Here is a 19,208-nt window from a genome sequence, read left to right on the forward strand (position 1 = left end):
TAGGACAACAATCAGTCGTATATTGCACAAATCTGGCCTTTATGGAAGAGTGGCAAGAAGAAAGCCATTTCTTAAAGATATCCATAAAAAGCCACCTGGGAGACACACCAAACATGTGGAAGAAGGTGCTCTGGTCAGATGAAACCAAAATTGAACTTTTTGGCAACAATGCAAAACGTTATGTTTGGCGTAAAAGCAACACAGCTGAACACACCATCCCCACTGTCAAACATGGTGGTGGCAGCATCATGGTTTGGGCCTGCTTTTCTTCAGCAGGGACAGGGAAGATGGTTAAAATTGATGGAAAGATGGATGGAGCCAAATACAGGACCATTCTGGAAGAAAACCTGATGGAGTCTGCAAAAGACCTGAGACTGGGACGGAGATTTGTCTTCCAACAAGACAATGATCCAAAACATAAAGCAAAATCTACAATGGAATGGTTCAAAAATAAACATATCCAGGTGTTAGACTGGCCAAGTCAAAGTCCAGACCTGAATCCAATCGAGAATCTGTGGAAAGAACTGAAAACTACTGTTCACAAATGCTCTCCAACCAACCTCACTGAGCTCGAGCTGTTTTGCAAGGAGGAATGGGAAAACATTTCAGTCTCTCGATGTGCAAAACTGATAGAGACATACCCCAAGTGACTTACAGCTGTAATCGCAGCAAAAGGTGGCGCTACAAAGTATTAACTTAAGGGGGCTGAATAATTTTGCACGCCCAATTTTTCAGTTTTTGATTTGTTAAAAAAGTCCAATATATCCAATAAATGTCGTTCCACTTCATGATTGTGTCCCACTTGTTGTTGATTCTTCACAAAAAAATACAGTTTTATATCTTTATGTTTGAAGCCTAAAATGTGGCAAAAGGTCGCAAAGTTCAAGGGGGCCGAATACTTTCGCAAGGCACTGTATCATCAAGATGGGCCAAAAGAAATTAAAAGAGAAGGGGCATCATCTTTAAGTCCATGACCACCCGGACTGCACAAGTGGATCTACTGACAAACATGGATTCCAGTTCATTAATCGCTCAAAGAGGAAGGCCCTTTAAGTTCCTGTCCGATCGAGGAACAAATTTCAAGGGAGTGGAGCGAGAGCTACAGGAGGCCTTCATGAGTCTCCACCCACAGTTCCAGGAACAATTAGCCAGTCAGAAGATTCGCTTCGCCTTCAACCCACCAAGTGCGCCACACTTTGGAGGATGCTGGGAGAAAGAGATCAGATCCATCAAGACTGCCCTGCAAACCACCCTTGGTGCACAGAACATCTCTGAAGAGGTGCTTAGGGCTGTCCTAATCGAAATAGAAGGGATCTTGAACTCCAAGCCCTTGGGATATGTGTCATCGGACATCGCGGATCCGGATCCAATCACTCCAAACCCTCTTCTTATGGGGCGGCCAGACTCATCACTACAACAGGTGGTCTACCCAGAATCTGAACTGCTCAGTCGCAGAAAATGGAGACACAGCCAGGTTCTAGCCCACCATTTCTGGCACTGCTTCACACGGAACTACTTACCTGCACTTCAAGGCCGCCCGCCATAAGTGGCACAAGGATGAGGAAGACATTGCAGTTTGGACAGTTATGATGATCGTGGATGATCAGTCTCCTAGGGCACTCTGGCAAGTTGGAACTGTCAAGTAAGTTATCCCTGGAGCAGACGGTAAGATGAGGACAGCAGAGATCCAAGTCAAGGACAGAACCTACGTCAGGCATGTTGCTCGACTCATCCAGTTGCCCACCCTTCCTCAAGAAGCTACTGACCTTTAACTGGCTTGTCAGTTTAAGCAAATATGTATAACACATTTGCGCGTGGCTGTAAAAACGGCCAGCTCATCTCTTTTCCAAGACCCCAACTTTCTTTTGGTTTTCCTATTGAAATAAGGTCACGCCAATCATTATAATTGTATTATCCTATCAGCATCCTTTTTCCCGGGACTTAGCATAATACCCAACCAGGCAGGGCCTCAGGCAGTCTGTAGTTTCCATTCTGATGACCAACCGGTTTGTCTCTCCTGCTTATTCTACTGCCTTAGAAGAAATTGCTTTTCTTTTTGGTGTTTATTGTGCGTGCATCTCAATGTAAGTGTCAAAATCCTGATGTCTTGTTGTTTGGAGCCAAATAGTGTCTGTTTTAAATATGTACTATTTGTGTAAATTTGCTAGCTAGCTAGCTAGCTTGCATACTCCCGCTAGCATTAGCATTGTCATCCAGAATGCATGACTATTTAGCATACTTATTAGTGATTAACGATTTGGTTGTAGATCGCTCATACTTATTATGCTTTATAATGTGTAGATATTTCTACATTGCTCTATTGTTCTTTGTGCATCTAGCATGTGTTTGAGTCCACATGGTCTGTTTAAATGTTGACATGCAAATAGGCAAATTTTCCCATACTATGCTATAGCCTAAGTTCTCCTCTTTTCTTTATAGAACCACAATTAGTATCAGAGAGAGTGGTGTTGTATATGTGTGTGTGTGGATCTTCTGAACAGAACACAATGTGGTGGTTGCTACCGGCCAAAAATCCAGAACCTACATTTTTTATTCCTTTTTATTTGTCACGCCCTGACCTTAGAGATCATTTTTATTATCTATGTTTGGTTAGGTCAGGGTGTGACTCGGGTGGGAAAGTCTGTTTTCTATTTCTTTGTTTTTGGCCGTGTGTGGTTCCCAATCAGAGGCAGCTGTCTATCGTTGTCTCTGATTGGGGATCACATATAAGTTGTCATTTTCCTTTTGGATTTTGTGGGATCTTGTTTTCTGTTTAGTGTTTCTGCCTGACAGAACTGTGCGCTTTCGTTTTTTGTCTTTGTTATTTTTTTGGTGTCATCAATAAAATCACGATGTACGCCTACGACGCCGCGCCTTGGTCTCCTTCTCCCAACGAGAGCCGTTACATTATTGGTGCTTTTGAATTCATAAACAACCCATATTTTTGTAACTGTTGTATTCGGCACATGTGACAAATAACATTTGATTTGACTTCACACAAAGACGGAACAACACACGTTATACAATATAACCAGAAATCACATGATCGTTTCCATCTTAAAGTGCCTAAATTTGACTGACTTAAATCATCCAATGATATTGATGTGAGGACCAAACAAATATTTTCCATTTAGAGAAACTCCTCTTTCTACTTAGACTGAATTAGCAGAGTGTGTTGTAGCTCTGGAAGGAACTCTTTAGGGCCACACAGTCCTCACACTGTGAGACACCAGCCACTCTAAATCCTCTACTTGTCAATAACCTTGCTCTTAGCCAGTCTTAAAGTTGGAGAACATTTTCCAACATTTTCATATCTGCTACTCAGATTCAGACCACTTATTCAATTTTGGAAAGACCAATCGCATTATCTTGCATGCGAACTGGTCAGCTATTACATTTAGTCTCTTTGTCTGTCTTTGTCTAGAGACTAATTCAGTACTAACAAAATCAATACATTTGTTTTTTTTGCGTGATTCAAACTGAACATACCGTTCCTTTAATAAATCATTATAACCATTCCACTGAAATGCAACCTAGTGGCAAAGCTTTGAGTGCCAGCTGCTCTGTTATGGACAGGTGTGTTAGTGAGTGACTGAGCGTACACACATCTGGGGAGGCAGTACAAACAAAACAAGCAATCTGGAGGCCCGAGGGCACTCTCTTCATCACCCTCCCTCTCTCTTCTTCTCTTTCTCTCCCATGCCCTTCTCCCTCCATCCCTCTCTCTCTCCCTCAACTGTTCTCTCTCGTCTCTTTCATCTCATCTGTAGCGTTCTCGCCCACATTACAGTCACCCTGCCAGGTGGGACAGCTCAGAGAGTTCATCTGCTGCACCAGCTGTGTCCCTCTACACCACTACTCTGCTACTCCATGCACGTAGAGAGCATGGGTGGCACATCACTGACTCAGCACAATAAAACCACTGATGAGATACAGAGACGCTCGTCCCTCACACACAACATGCAACAGTGTTAGTTGTCAATATAGGGAATATGGAATCTAGATTAGCCAGTAAGTGAGACTTATTCCACTCCTCTAACTCCTATTACAGGAGTTTTTCCTTCCCAGAAAAATCTCAGACCTCTCCATGACTAGAGTTTAGATTATTTCCTGGTCAAGTCACATGGTCAGGATCAGGAAAAGCTTATATGCCAATCGGCTCTTAGCCCTACCTTGATCTCGTAGATCTTGAGCTTCCTCTTGATGCCACTGTTCTCTCTCTCCAGGCCCGCGAGCCGTGTCTTGATGTCCTGGTAGGCGGTGATGAGGGCGAAGTGGGAGACGGAGTACATTTCATCAGGGAGGGTTGAGGAGGACCAGCCCACGTCGCCACAGCTGTCCTCCTTCAAGCCCTCGCCACCTCCCAGTAGCCTCAGCTCACCACCGAATAGAGATTCCATTGCTCAGAGCCTCAACCTGTCAGGATAGAACGAGACAGAGAGAGAGATGATTAGTATGAAGATACAGTATGTAGAAACACTATGTGTGGTGTGGGGCCAAGAGTTTTTTTCCTGACCATATTTCCTGGAAAGGAACAACTCTGGGCCCTAGTTATAGTCTGTGAAAGGGGTACGTGTCTCAGTCTTAAGGGCAATTGTGCAGCAGGAGACAAAGCAATATTTTTCCCATAATGCCCCTTCATCCTGGCATATGCTTCAAAAGATATTAAAGTTAGGGGAGTTAGTGTCCTTGTCTGTTTTTAAGATTCTGATCGACAACACTGTTTGTGTGTAACGGTTTTCCGTATGAGAAGGAGAGTCGGACCAAAATGCAGCGTGTAGATTGCGATCCATGTTTTAATGAACAAACGTAAAACACGAATCAATGCAAACACTACAAAATAAAGAACGTGATGAACGTAACGAAAACCTAAAACAGCCTATCTGGTGAAAAACACATAGACAGGAACAATCACCCACAAACACACAGTGAAACCCAGGCTACCTAAATATGGTTCCCAATCAGAGACAATGACGAACACCTGCCTCTGATTGAGAACCATATCAGGCCGAACATAGAACTAGACATGTAACATAGAATGCCCACTCAGATCACACCCTGACCAATCAAAACATAGAAAATACAAAGTAAACTATGGTCAGGGCGTGACAGTACCCCCCCCCCAAGGTGCGGACTCCGGCCGCAAAACCTGAACTTATAGGGGAGGGTCTGGGTGGGCATCTGTCCGCGGTGGCGGCTCTGGCGCTGGACGTGGACCCCACTCCATGACAGTTTTAATCCCCCTCCTAAACGTCCCTAAATAGGTTACCCACCACAATGATAACATGAGACAGAGGGACAGCTCGGGACAGAGGTAACTTGGGACAGATGGGTAGCTCAGCACTGAGAGGAAGCTCAGCACTGAGAAGAAGCTCAGCACTGAGAGGAAGCCCAGGCAGGTAGTAGAAACTACCAGAACCTGGCTGGCTGGCGGTTTCAGCAGATCCTGGTCGACTAGCAGATCTGGAAGAATCTGGTCGACTGGCGGATCTGGGAGAATCTGGACGACTGGCGGATCTGGGAGAATCTGGACGACTGGCGGATCTGGGAGAATCTGGACGACTGGCGGATCTGGGAGAATCTGGACGACTGGCAGAATCTGGACGACTGGCAGATCTGAGAGAGTCTGGACGACTGGCAGATCTGGAAGAGTCTGGTCGACTGGCAGATCTGGAAGAGTCTGGTCGACTGGCAGATCTGGAAGAGTCTGGTCGACTGGCAGATCTGGAAGAGTCTGGTCGACTGGCAGATCTGGAAGAGTCTGGTCGACTGGCAGATCTGGAAGAGTCTGGTCGACTGGCAGATCTGGGAGAGTCTGGTCGACTGGCAGCTCTGGCTGCTCCATGCTGACTGGCTGCTCCATGATGACTGGCAGCTCTGGCTGCTCCATGCTGACTGGCTGCTCCATGCTGACTGGCAGCTCTGGCTGCTCCATGCTGACTGGCTGCTCCATGCTGACTGGCAGCTCTGGCTGCTCCATGCTGACTGGCTGCTCTGGCTGCTCCATGCTGACTGGCTGCTCCATGCTGACTGGCTGCTCCATGCTGACTGGCGGCCCTGGCTGCTCCATGCTGACTGGCGGCCCTGGCTGCTCCATGCTGACTGGCGGCCCTGGCTGCTCCATGCTGACTGGCTGCTCCATGCTGACTGGCAGCTCTGGCTGCTCCATGCTGACTGGCTGCTCCATGCTGACTGGCGGCCCTGGCTGCTCCATGCTGACTGGCGGCCCTGGCTGCTCCATGCTGACTGGCGGCCCTGGCTGCTCCATGCTGACTGGCGGCCCTGGCTGCGCCATGCTGACTGGCGGCCCTGGCTGCTCCATACTGACTGGCGGCCCTGGCTGCTCCATACTGACTGGCGGCCCTGGCTGCTCCATGCTAACTGGCAGCTCTGGCGGCTCCTTGCAGACTGGCAGCTCTGGCGGCTCCTTGCAGACTGGCAGCTTTGGCGGCATCCTGCAGACAGGCAGCTCTGGCGGCTCCTTGCAGACTGGCAGCTCCTTGCAGACTGGCAGCTCTATGCAGACTGGCAGCTCCTTGCAGACTGGCAGCTCCTTGCTAACTGGCAGCTCTATGCTAACTGGCAGCTCTATGCTAACTGGCAGCTCTATGCTAACTGGCAGCTCTATGCAAACTGGCAGCTCTTTGCAAACTGGCAGTTCTGAACAGGCGGGAGACTCCGGCAGCGCTGTAGAGAAGGAAGGCTCTAACAGCGCTAAACAGGCGGGAGACTCCGACAACGCTGGAGAGGAGGAGGGCTCCGACAGCGCTGGACAGGCGAGGCGCACTGTAGGCCTGATGCGTGGTGCTGGCACTGGTGGTACTGGGCCGAGGACACGCACAGGAAGCCTGGTGCGGGGAGCTGCTACCGGAGGGCTGGGGTGTGGAGGTGGTACTGGAAAAACCGGACCGTGCAGGCGCACTGGAGCTCTTGAGCACCGAGCCTGCCCAACCTTACCTGGTTGAATGCTCACGGTCGCCCTGCCAGTGCGGCGAGGTGGAATAGCCCGCACTGGGCTATGCAGGCGAACCGGAGACACCGAGCGCAAGGCTGGTGCCATGTAAGCCGGCCCAAGGAGACGCACTGGGGACCAGCTGCGTAGAGCCGGCTTCATGGCATTAGGCTCGACGCTCAATCTAGCCCGGCAGACACGCTGAGCTGGAATATACCGCACCGGGCTATGCACCCGCACTGGAGACACCGTGCGCACCACTGCATAACACGGTGTCTGTCCGGTCTCTCTAGCCCCCCGGTAAGCACAGGGAGTCTGCCCAGGTCTCCTACCTGGCGTAGCCATACTCCCTGTTAGCCCCCCCCCAAGAAATTTTTGGGGCTGCCTCTCGGGCTTCCTTGCCAGCCGTGTTCCCTCATATCGCCGGCTCCTCTCTCCGGCTGCCTCTGCTCTCCTAAGTGCCTCCACCTGTTCCCATGGGAGGCGATCTCTTCCAGCCAGTATCTCCTCCCAAGTGTAACAGCCCTTGCCATCTAAAACGTCCTCCCATGTCCATTCCTCTTTACGCTGCTGTTGCTGCCTGTTGACACGCTGCTTGGTCCGTTGGTGGTGGGTGATTCTGTAACGGTTTTCCGTATGAGAAGGAGAGTCGGACCAAAATGCAGCGTGTAGATTGCGATCCATGTTTTAATGAACAAACGTAAAACACGAATCAATGCAAACACTACAAAATAAAGAACGTGATGAACGTAACGAAAACCTAAAACAGCCTATCTGGTGAAAAACACATAGACAGGAACAATCACCCACAAACACACAGTGAAACCCAGGCTACCTAAATATGGTTCCCAATCAGAGACAATGACGAACACCTGCCTCTGATTGAGAACCATATCAGGCCGAACATAGAACTAGACATGTAACATAGAATGCCCACTCAGATCACACCCTGACCAATCAAAACATAGAAAATACAAAGTAAACTATGGTCAGGGCGTGACATTGTGATAGCTGCAGTTGTTTCTAATATTCAATTGTATCCGTAACTTGTGATACTTTGTCTTTTGTGTGTATTTTTTATTTTTTTTGTAATATTTCTATTTCCCTGTTTTGCCTTCTTGCCAGGTCGCCCTCGCAAAATAGCTTTTTAACCTCAGTGGGTCCTACCTGGTTATATAAAGGTTAAATAAATAAAAACATTTAAAGTTCAAGGTGCAAAATCTGGTGTAGGTTTATTAAATAAAAGGTGCTACAAAATTAAGGTGGCAAAATATTTACAAAAACCCTCACAAAAGTACAAAAACACAACAACAAAAGAAGAAAACACTGAAAGGGTCTATAAAGGACTAGCCCTAAGCAGGCATTTCTGCCTGTACAACTCACTTAGCACAGGTGGGTCTACCAGGATCTGAGCACCCTCCCCATGAGCAATGCTAACACTAGCAAAAACTACAAACTTCACCTAAACATACACTACCGTTCAAAAGTTTGAGATCACTTAAAAATGTCCTTGTTTTTGAAATAAAAAGCAAATTGCCAAGAAACTGAAGATCTCGTACAATGCTGTGTACTACTCCCTTCACAGAATAGTGTAAACTGGCTCTAACCAGAATAGAAAGAGGAGTGGGACGCCCCTGTGCACAATTGAGCAAGAGGACAAGTACATTGGAGTGTCTAGTTTGAGGAACAGAAGCCTCACAAGTCCTCAACTGGCACCTTCATTAAATAGTCCCCGCAAAACACCAGTCTCAACGTCGACAGTGAAGAGGCGAATCTGGGATGCTGGCCTAGGCAGAGTTCCTCTGTCCAGTGTCTGTGTTCTTTTGCCCATCTTAATCTTTTATTTTTATTGGCGAGTCTTCGATATGGCTTTTTCTTTGCAACTCTGCCTAGAAGGCCAGCACACCGGAATTCCTGGCACCACTCCGCCAGGGCCCTTACCTCCTCCCTGTAGGCTGTCTCGTGATTGTTGGTAATGAGGCCTACAGCTGTTGTCTAGTCTGCAAACTTGATGATTGAGTTGGAGGCATGCATGGTGAAGCAGTCATTGGTGTACAGGGAGTACAGGAGGGGGCTGAGCAAGCACACTTGTGGGGCCCATGTGTTGAAGATCAGCGTAATGGAGGTGTTGTTTCCTACCTTCACCACCTGAGGGTAGGCGTCAGGAAGTCCAGGACCCAGTTATACAGTTATTGGTCAGACCAGCGTTGAATAGACCTTAGCACAGGTACTTCCTGTTTGAGTTTCTGCCTATGGGAAGGGATGAGCAAAATGGAGTCACAATCTGATTTGCAGAAGGGAGGGCAGGGGAGGGCCTTGTAGGCATCCCAGAAGTTGGAGTGGCAGTGGTCGAGTGTTTTACCAGTGCAAGTACTACAATCAATGTATTGGAAGAACTTTGGTACCGTTTTCCTCAAATTTGTTAAATCCCCTGCTACAATAAATGCAGCCTCCGAATATGTGTTTTCCAGTTTGCACAAAGTTCAGTGTAGTTCCATGAGGGCTGTTATGGTATCGTCTTGAGGGGGAATATACACGGCTGTGTCTATAACTGAAGAGAATTCTCTTAGGAGGTAATATGGTCGGCATTTGATTGTGAGGTATTCTAGGTCGAGTGAACAAAAATACTTGAGTTTATGTACGTTATCACAATCACACCATGAGAAGTTAACTTCTTTGGGGTAGGGGGCAATATTGGGTAGCTTGGATGAAAAACAGCCGTAAAAGCTAGAATATGCACATAATTAGTACATTTGGACAGAAAACATACAGTTTCTAAAACTGTTTGAATGATGTCTGTGAGTATAACATAACTCATATGGCAGGCAAAAACATGAGAAAAAAATCCAAGGAAATCTGAGGTTTGTAGTTTTTCAACTCAGCTCCCATTGAAGATACAGGGTGATATTAGTTATGTTTCACTTCCCAAGGCTTCCACTAGATGTCAACAGTATTTAGAACCTGTTTTGAGGATTCTACTCTAAAGGAGGAGCTCTTTGAGATAAGAGCTCCTTGAGTGAGCGGTCTGGCAGAGTGCCACAGCCTCGGTCTGGCGCGCTCACGTGAAAGGTAGCTATGTTCCACTTCATTTGTACAGACAAAGGAATTGTCCGGTTGGAACATTAATGAAGTGTTATGTTAAAACCATCCTAAAGATTGATTCCATACTTAGTTTGGCATGTTTCTACGGGCTGTAACAGAACTTTTTGAACTTTTTGTCCGACGTTCGGCTCGACCTGAACGCGCTTTTGGAATTGTTTACCAAATGCCCTCACAAAAGAAGATATTTGGACATAACTGATGGACATTATCGAACAAATCAAACATTTATGGTGGAACTGGGATTCCTGGGAGTGCATTCTGATGAAGATCATCAAAGGTAAGTGAATTTTTAAAATGCTATTTCTGAGTAATGTTGACTACCCAATATGGCGGGTATCTTTTTGGCTGCTTTGTTGTCTAAAGGCTGTACTCAGATTATTGCATTTTTTTTTATATCTGACACAGCGGTTGCATTAAGGAGAAGTTTATCCAAAGTTCCATGTATAATAGTCATCTTGTATAATAGTATCTTTATCAATGTTTATTATGAGTATTTCTGTAAATTGATGTGGCTCTCTGCAATATCACTGCATGTTTTAGAACTACTGAACGTAACGCGCCAATGTAAACTCAGATTGTTTTATATAAATATGAACTTTATCAAACAAAACATACATGTATTGTGTAACATGAAGTCCTATGAGTGTCATCTGATGAAGATCATCAAAGGTTAGTGTTAGGTGAGAATCATCTGTTAATTGAATGATTAGAATATTCCGCCCTGAAACATATAATTGTATGGAAGTGATTAGAATGTATATAATCATAATCAATAAATGTGTAGTCCTCGTCAGAATTAGGGTAAAGACAATATGTATTTATGGTATTATAAACACAGACTGTCTGAGCTTGGTGCCGACCTGACTAGAGGTTGGGAGAGAACAGGGAGTACGTGTCAAGAACAAGGTCACTAATCTCTGTCGGCTGAGTAGCAGGACATGTTTGTGTGTGGGTATGGGTGTATGTGCGTCTGTTTGTGTGTGTGTGCGTATGGTTGTGTGAATGTGTGGGCGTGAGAAGTCAGTATAAAATGAATTGTTTTGTATTCTTAACTTTAAAACGTTCCCGTGAATAAACCTTTTTGACTATTTTAGCTGGGCCTCCGCCTGATTCATTTCAACCAGTTTCCTACAAATTCTGAGTTTCAGGCTGAGAGTAATATAATTTGATTTGGTTATGTACCTGGAGAACATAATTCTCCTATCAGTTAGTGATTAATTTTCTCAATTTCTGCTTTTTGTGGCTTGGTGGTGACCTAACATAATCGTTTGTGGTGCTTTCGCTGTATATCCTTTTTGATATCAGACACTGTGGCTGGATTAACGAGAATTGTATTATTAAAATGGTGTAAAATACTTGTATGCTTGAGGAATTTTAATTCTGAGATTTTTTGTTGTTTCGAATTTGGCGCCCTGCACTATCACTGGCTGTTGCGGGGGGTTCCGCTAGCTCATACACACTGCTTCCACTCAGATGATAAAACAGAAGATGAACAACATGAAATAATGGAAGAAACAAATGTTGACAAATGTTGTCCCAGGTTGATGTTTATTGTTGTGCATCTTGTCCTGGAGGTAGAACTGAGCTCTATATGCCAGCTGCAAAGTCAAAATTGGCTATATCGTAAAAATTCCTGAAAACTGACATTTTGCTTTTGGTCTTAATTTAAGGTTATGGTTAGGCATTAGAGTTAACAGTGTGGTTAAGGTTCGGTTTAAAATCTGATTTTATGACTTTGTGGCTGTGTCAGCTACTGACTCTGCAAAGCTGCCTCCAGGACATGAGTCATCCCAATAAATGCCAACCTGAACCACAAACTGGCAGAAGCTGAATTGACATAAATAGAGAACTTCATGCAGAATGTCTGTGTAACACCTGGTCTAGTATCCACTAATAATACAAAGAATACTCATGTTACAGTAACATTCATAACTGGAGCATTTGGCTGCTCTCAAATCATCGCTCCATGCATTCAGCATCCTGTCGAAGACATTGCTAAAATGTCATTAAGGCTAATGCAACTCCTTGCATGTCTATTAACTATCTCTAACATGCTGGCCACACCGCCTGCGTCGCGTGCGCGAGGGTTGCAAAATGAATTTACACATACGTGTTATTAAATCACTGCTCGCGAAGGGTCAACGAGCGTCCGCGTAGCCAGGTGATAAAAAATAGAACTTAGTTCTATTTGTGCTGCTTGACTCGCTGCAAGTCTTGCCTCTCCCATCTCCTCATTGGTTTTTAGGAGCTATGGTAGAAAATGACAAGATGAACTTATAATACTGTTTTTGCATCAAACAGCTTTGAGTACTCTCTTATCTGTGTCTGTGGGACTGAGTTGGGCCTCTGGGGCTTGGCGCTGGAAATTGATTGATTTATGATGGCTTGGTGATAAAACCTATACCCTGCATTCCATAGAATGAGTTGGTGTTTGTGTACTATCGGGTACCAGGGAGGAGATGTCTCTGGTGTGGATGGCTGATGGGAGGAACCTTGTCTTTGGGGCCAACCCCCTGACTTCTATACAATTAGAACAGTTTTCACAGCAAATGTTATCTGGCTGGGGGGGTTACTTCTTTCTCACATACTAAACCTCACCTTTGACCCATTCGACACATCTGTTCTTTGTCACATACTCAGAAGGTTGTGCTTAGTCTATAAAGGTTGCAACCCAACTCTGCTCATTGTGTTCTCAACAATCCCCTCCTGAGGTGGTTGTTGACAGCTCAATTACTGCAGTAATGTTGTTGTGAAGAAATCTAAAAGTCTCTCTCCTTTGGTTAGAATTATTTCCACAACAGAGCATATACCCATGTGGAGGATTGAAAGATGAACTGGGGTCCACACTCCAGTCCAGTTGTTGGTGGTAATGCACCTTAAAGTTGGTTGCCGACCACCATATAAAGTCCAAAGAAGGAGAAGAAGCCTGAAGGAGGAGAGATTACTAGAAACAAACTTTTACCCTTTTAACTGTGGATTTATTGTCAGAGTAGAGGATCTTGTGCATTTCAGGTAAAATAACAACTCAATGTTTATATTCCCAACACACATTAGCTAGCAACAGCAAACTAGCTAGTTACATTGCCATACATGTTTAATGCTTTTCGACCTGTCCCCGAATTAATATAGTTGGTTCAGAGTTCATTTTGATATTTCAACCTGCATGTCCTGATCACGTCTGGTGTGGGTGGACAAAATCAACATGTGCGCGAGCGGTCTGGTCAGCATGTAATGGGAACATCCAGATTTTTCTGGCACAGACACTGTAAAATATTCAGTGAGGGAAAGGGAAGTGAGAGGCATAGAAGTCAATGACGGGTAGACAAGCCGCCTCACCACAGTATGTAATGATATTGTAACATTTGCCATAGACATCCTATGCGAACACTCTAGGCCACATATGTCAGAGTCAAGGCCCGCGGGCCACATCCGGCCCGCAAGAAGGTTTTTTACGGCCCCTGGGATGATCTTGATTTATTATTAGAACCGGCCCGCAGCAAGCCGGCAGCCCGCAGATCTTTTACACGCACCAATACTACATTTCCCACAATGCAAAGGTGACGCACCGAGCAGTAGGCTGCTTCATTTCAATATTTATTGGCACAGCAGTCGTCAGCATCACAGTAAAATTAACTTTCAGATACCCATCAAAAATGGCAAAACGGAAGGTGGATACTGAGAACCGGGGGTTTCAAACAAGGTGGGAGTCGGAGTATATGTTCACGAAGGTAGCTGGAAAACCTGTGTGTCTTCTGTGTGGAGAAAGTGTGGCGGTACTGAAAGAGTATAATCTGAGACGACATTATGAAACGAAACACGCGGACAAAAACAAGAATATGGACATGGAACAAAGGCTACAAAAGGCAGAGGAATTAAAATGAGGCCTCAAATCTCGACAGGCTCTGTTCAAAAAAGCCAAATCACAAGGCCAGGCTGCTGTCAAGGCCAGTTTTATTTTGGCAGAAGAGATCGCTAAATCAGCCCGGCCATTTACGGAGGGGGATTTCATCAAAAACTGCATGATTAAAGTTTGTGACGAAGTTTGCCCAGAAAAAAGGCAACTCTTTTTAAATGTGAGTCTGAGCAGAAACACCATTGCCGAGAGAGTAGACCAGTTGTCCATCAATCTAAAAGAGCAGCTTGTGAAAAAGGGAAAAGATTTTATTGCATATTCCTTGGCTGTGGATGAGAGCACCGACATTTCTGACATTGCCCAGTTGTCAATTTTCATCCGCGGAGTGGACTCCAACCTAAGCGTGACAGAGGAGTTTTTGGCTTTACGTCCTATGCATGGCACAACTACGGGGCATGATTTGTATGAAGAGGTGTCAAGATGTGTAAATGAGATGGAGCTGCCTTGGGAAAAACTCGTGGGTTTGACAACCGACGGAGCACCTGCGATGTGTGGACACAGGAGCGGACTGGTGGCGAAGATACGGGAAAAGATGCAAGAGGAAAACGCGACAGGTGAGCTGACAGCTTATCATTGTATCATACACCAGGAAGCGTTGTGCGGTAAAGCCTTGAAAATGGAGCATGTAATGAGCATCATCACGCGCACAGTTAACTTTATCAGAGCCAAAGGTTTGAATCACCGCCAGTTCAAGGCATTTCTGACGGAGTTAGAAACGGAGCATGGTGATTTGCCTTATCACACAGAGGTGCGATGGCTAAGCCAGGGAAAGGTGCTTCAAAGATGTTTCGAGCTTCGTGAGGAGATTTGTCTGTTCTTGGACAGCAAAGGGAAAGACACAACACAACTCCGAGACGAAATGTTTCTGTGTGAAATGGCTTTTCTGTGTGACATTACGAGTCATCTGAATGCAATAAACTTGCAGCTGCAGGGTCGGGATCGTGTCATCTCTGATATGTACAGTACAGTGAAGGCATTTAAAACCAAACTGACTCTGTGGGAGACGCAGATGCGGAAAGAAAATTTGAGCCACTTTCCCAGCTGCCAGACCATGAAAGAGAAGCTCTCTACCAGTGCGTTCCCGAGCACACAGTTGGCTGATAAAATAGGTATGCTTGCCGCTGACTTTCGACGCCGATTTGCTGACTTTGAAGCACAAAAAAGCAGGTTGGAACTGCTCGGTAACCCATTTGCTGTTGACGTGGAAAGCTCACCACCAAACCTCCAAATGGAGTTGATTGACCTCCAATGCAATGATGCACTGAGGGCAAAATATGCGGCAGTGGGTGCTGCGGAGTTCGCCCGTTTCCTCCCCGGCACAATGCCCCAGCTGCGCATCCAGGCTGCTCAAACGTTGTCTATGTTTGGCAGCACATACCTGTGTGAACAACTGTTTTCTTTGATGAACCTGAACAAAACATCACACAGAAGTCGACTTACTGCTGAACACCTCCACTCAATTCTGAGGATTTCTTCAGCTCAGAGCCTTACCCCGAACATTGATGAACTTGTGGAAAAGATGGGACACCACCAAGTATCACCCTCAACCTCAAACAAGTGAACATTACTGTGCAATCACATATTTAGAGTTTTTACTCAGTTCAAGTTTAAAAGTTAAAATTTAATATTTGTTTTCACTGCATGTTACTTCTCCTTAAACAAAGTGTTGTTTTTGATTAATAGATTTTTGCACTTTATTTTTTTGTATTTCAATCCAATTATATTTTAAAAATATTTCAGTTGAGTGGATGATAGAAAATTGCTATTATTGTTTTTTCTTTGAAGTAAATTTAGCCCACTTTTGCTAAAATAGAAAATATAGTCTACTGATGGTGCCTTGAATACCGGTTTCTTTCATTTAATGTTCATGTTATGGGGATATTTATATAAAGGAAATTTGTCTTTTGTGTCTGTTGAAAATTAAAGATTACTGACAGAGCCATAAGAAAATATTGCTTTATTTATCTGATCATATTGTAATATATTTGTTAGGTTTTCAGTAGGTTCAATTAGGTTCACTAGACTATATGCGTCATTTAAAAATTTTTCAATGAACATTCGAACAGTCCGGCCCTCGTCTTGTAGCTGATTTTTTTATTTGGCCCTCCGTCCATTTGACTTTGACACCCCTGCTCTAGGCTAGCCTCATGCTCTGTGCTAGCTAGCCAAGCTAACTGTCCACATGCTAATTCACAGTGACCAGCCCTCAGTCCCCTCACATTCCACCATGACTGTGGGCAGTTAGTTGTCATGGAAGATGAATTGCACCAATGATGATATCAATACCTTCTATTTTTTTCATTGCACAGGCGTCACATTGCTACATAGGCCTATAGAGAAGGATGTGTAATCCAATCATTTTAAACAAACATTAGCAAGAGAGTGTGGGCATAACCAATGTGAAATCAAATAGAAATGTCCATTGAAGTTTTAAGAAATCAAGTCTTTGGTGTACTGTATATCTACTACTTAACAAGAATAGTATAACTGGCAGTGGATACTGTAGTCCATTTGGCTTGTAATAGAGGTGCGCAAAAAGTTATAGTGCTGCTTGCTCCCTGACTCAGGCATTGCCCACTGAGCTAGTTTGATCAGTCTATCTGCTTTACTGCTGTATCCCTTGTGTTTCCATTAAATAGCCTAAGCCAAGTTATTTTTCTATCTGGCCTTCGGAGTAATGCAGAAGCACACCCACACAGACACAGACACTGACAGACAGGTTCCCAAACACAGACGCACGGCAAACACATAGACGCACACAGACCTTGGAGAGCAAACAGAACATTTGCACAGCAGCATCCTAGTCTACTTGCTACTGCTTGGACATGGATATTGACATTGATGTGCGTGTGTTTGAGCGTTATCAAACTCTCCACACACTTTCAATATAAACACAGCCGGTTTCTGTCTCTCTGTCTGTCTCTCTCTCTCTCTCTCTCTCTCTCTCTCTCACACACACACAGTGAGCCCTGGTGGCCCCAGTGTTATGAAACTGGCCGCCTCCCCTCAATGCCTGCTTCATTAGAGCAATTACTACAGCAATACTAGCAATTACTACAGGAAATCATACATTACATTGGGCTGATGGCACACATTGCACCGGCACATATTACAGAATTAGTATCTGTCGTCGCCATCAGCGTTGTCTTGTGTAGTGTACCTGCTATGTGGGGTTAGATGTAAGATCATACAGTATATCACACATACTGTGCTGTATGTATTAATCATGGGCATCTCCATTCCCCAGTGGCTTTGGACACTTTATCACTTGGGGCCAGAAGAGAGATATTTCTGGGTATTTTGTCCAGATGCTGCAGCTCAGAATTCTGACATTAGAATAATTCATAAGTTATTCTTCCTCTAAGATGCAATCCGTTTAGTGTGTTGTTGGCTCCGGGCATAAATAATATGTGAAAGAAGCGAGAAACCCTCGCAAGACGGGTCAAGCTGAAGGTATTCCAATGGCAACAGATTCAGAATCAAAGAACTTTGGGAGTGAGTCACTGTGAGTGTGTGTGTGTGTGTTTGTTTGTGTGTGTGTGACTTTATGTGTATGCCAGAGATGGAAAAAGCAGGGATACAATGGCATGCAAATGTCCTGCATGTTCACATCTTTACAGTTCTTAATCTGGGTTAGCTGGTGTCAAGCATGAAAATCCCATTGATGGCTCCTGAGTGAACATATACTTGCCAACATTTTAATACTTTTTGTATTTGTTATGGATCCCCATTAGCTGCTGCCAAGGCAACTGACCACACGACTGAACAGTGGTCCAGGTGCGACAAAACTAGAGCCTGTAGGACCTGCCTTGTTGATAGTGCTGTAAGAAGGTAGAGCAGCACTTTAGTATGGAAATACTTCTCCCCATCTTAGCTACTGTTGTATAAATATGTTTTGACCATGACAGTTTACAATCCAGGGTTACTCCAAGCGGTTTAGTCACCTCAACTTGCTCAATTTCCACATTATTTATTACAATATTTATTGAGGTTTAGGGTTTAGTGAATGATTTGTCCCAAATACAATGCATTTAGTTTTTGAAATATTTAGGACTAACTTCTTCCTTGCTACCCATTCTGAAACTAACTGCAGCTCTTTGTTAAGTGTTGCAGTCATTTCAGTTGCTGTTGTAGCTGACGTGTATAGTATTGAGTCATCCACATACATAGAATGAAAAAAGTAAGGGCCCTACACAGCTACCCTGGGGAATTCCTGATTCTACCTGGAGTATGTTGGAGAGGCATCCATTAAAGAACACCCTCTATGTTCTGTTAGACAGGTAACTCTTTATCCACAATATAGTAGGGGGTATAAAGCCATAACACATACATTTTGCCAGCAACAGACTATGATCAGTAATGTCAAAAGCCGCACTGAAGTCTCACAAAACAGCCCCCACAATATTTGTATCATCAATTTCTCTCAGCCAATCATGTCATTTGTGTGCTGAGCTTGTTGAATGCCCTTCCCTATAAGCGTGCTGAAAGTCTGTTGTCAATTTGTATACTGTAAAATAGCATTATATCTGGTCAAACAATTGTTTCCAAAACTTTACTAAGGGTTGGGTAACAGGCTGATTGGTCAGCTATTTGAGCCACTAAAGGGGGCTTTACTGTCCTTAGGAGCGGAATTACTTTTGCTTCCCTGCATGCATGAAGGCACACACTTTCTAGTATGCTTATATTGAAAATACGTCAAATATGGGTGGCAATATCGTTCCCTATTATTCTCAGTAATTTTCCATCCAAGCTGTCAGACCCTGGTGGCTTGTAATTGTTGATAGGCAACAATAATTTTTTCACCTCTTCCACTTTATGGAATTCAAAATTACAATTATTGTCTTTCATCATTTGGTCAGATATAAAAAAGAAACGTCCCTTTTTCAGGACCCTGTCTTTCAAAGATCATTCGTAAAAATCCAAATAACTTCACAAAAGAAAGATGTCCAGGGTCCCTGCTCATTTGCTGAACGTGCCTTATACATGCTGCAAGGAGGTATGTGGACTGCAGATGTCGCCAGGGCAATAAATTGCAATGTCTGTACTGTGAGACGCCTAAGATAGCGCTACAGGGAGACAGGACAGACAGCTAATCGTCCTCGCAGTGGAAGACCACGTGTAACAACACCTGCACAACATCAAACTTGTGGGACAGGTACAGGATGGCATCAAGTTACACCAGGAACGCACAATCCCTCCATCAGTGCTCAGACTGTCCTCAATAGGCTGAGAGAGACTGGA

The 19,208-nt window shown here is 44.6% G+C and overlaps 1 protein-coding gene across 1 annotated transcript in view; it reads right to left on the minus strand.

Annotated features, from left to right (window-relative positions):
* The window catches only part of LOC110499121 (TANK-binding kinase 1-binding protein 1), a 113,515-nt gene that overhangs the window by 48,568 nt on the left and 45,739 nt on the right, over positions 1–19,208 (minus strand). Inside the window, exon 2 of the mRNA XM_021576042.2 lies at positions 4,173–4,416. Coding sequence (XP_021431717.2) covers positions 4,173–4,400 — 228 coding nt within the window. The 5' untranslated portion in view covers positions 4,401–4,416. The remainder of the gene's footprint in view (positions 1–4,172; positions 4,417–19,208) is intronic.

This window comes from Oncorhynchus mykiss, chromosome 20 (assembly GCF_013265735.2).
Source record: "Oncorhynchus mykiss isolate Arlee chromosome 20, USDA_OmykA_1.1, whole genome shotgun sequence".
Taxonomy (NCBI): domain Eukaryota; kingdom Metazoa; phylum Chordata; class Actinopteri; order Salmoniformes; family Salmonidae; genus Oncorhynchus; species Oncorhynchus mykiss.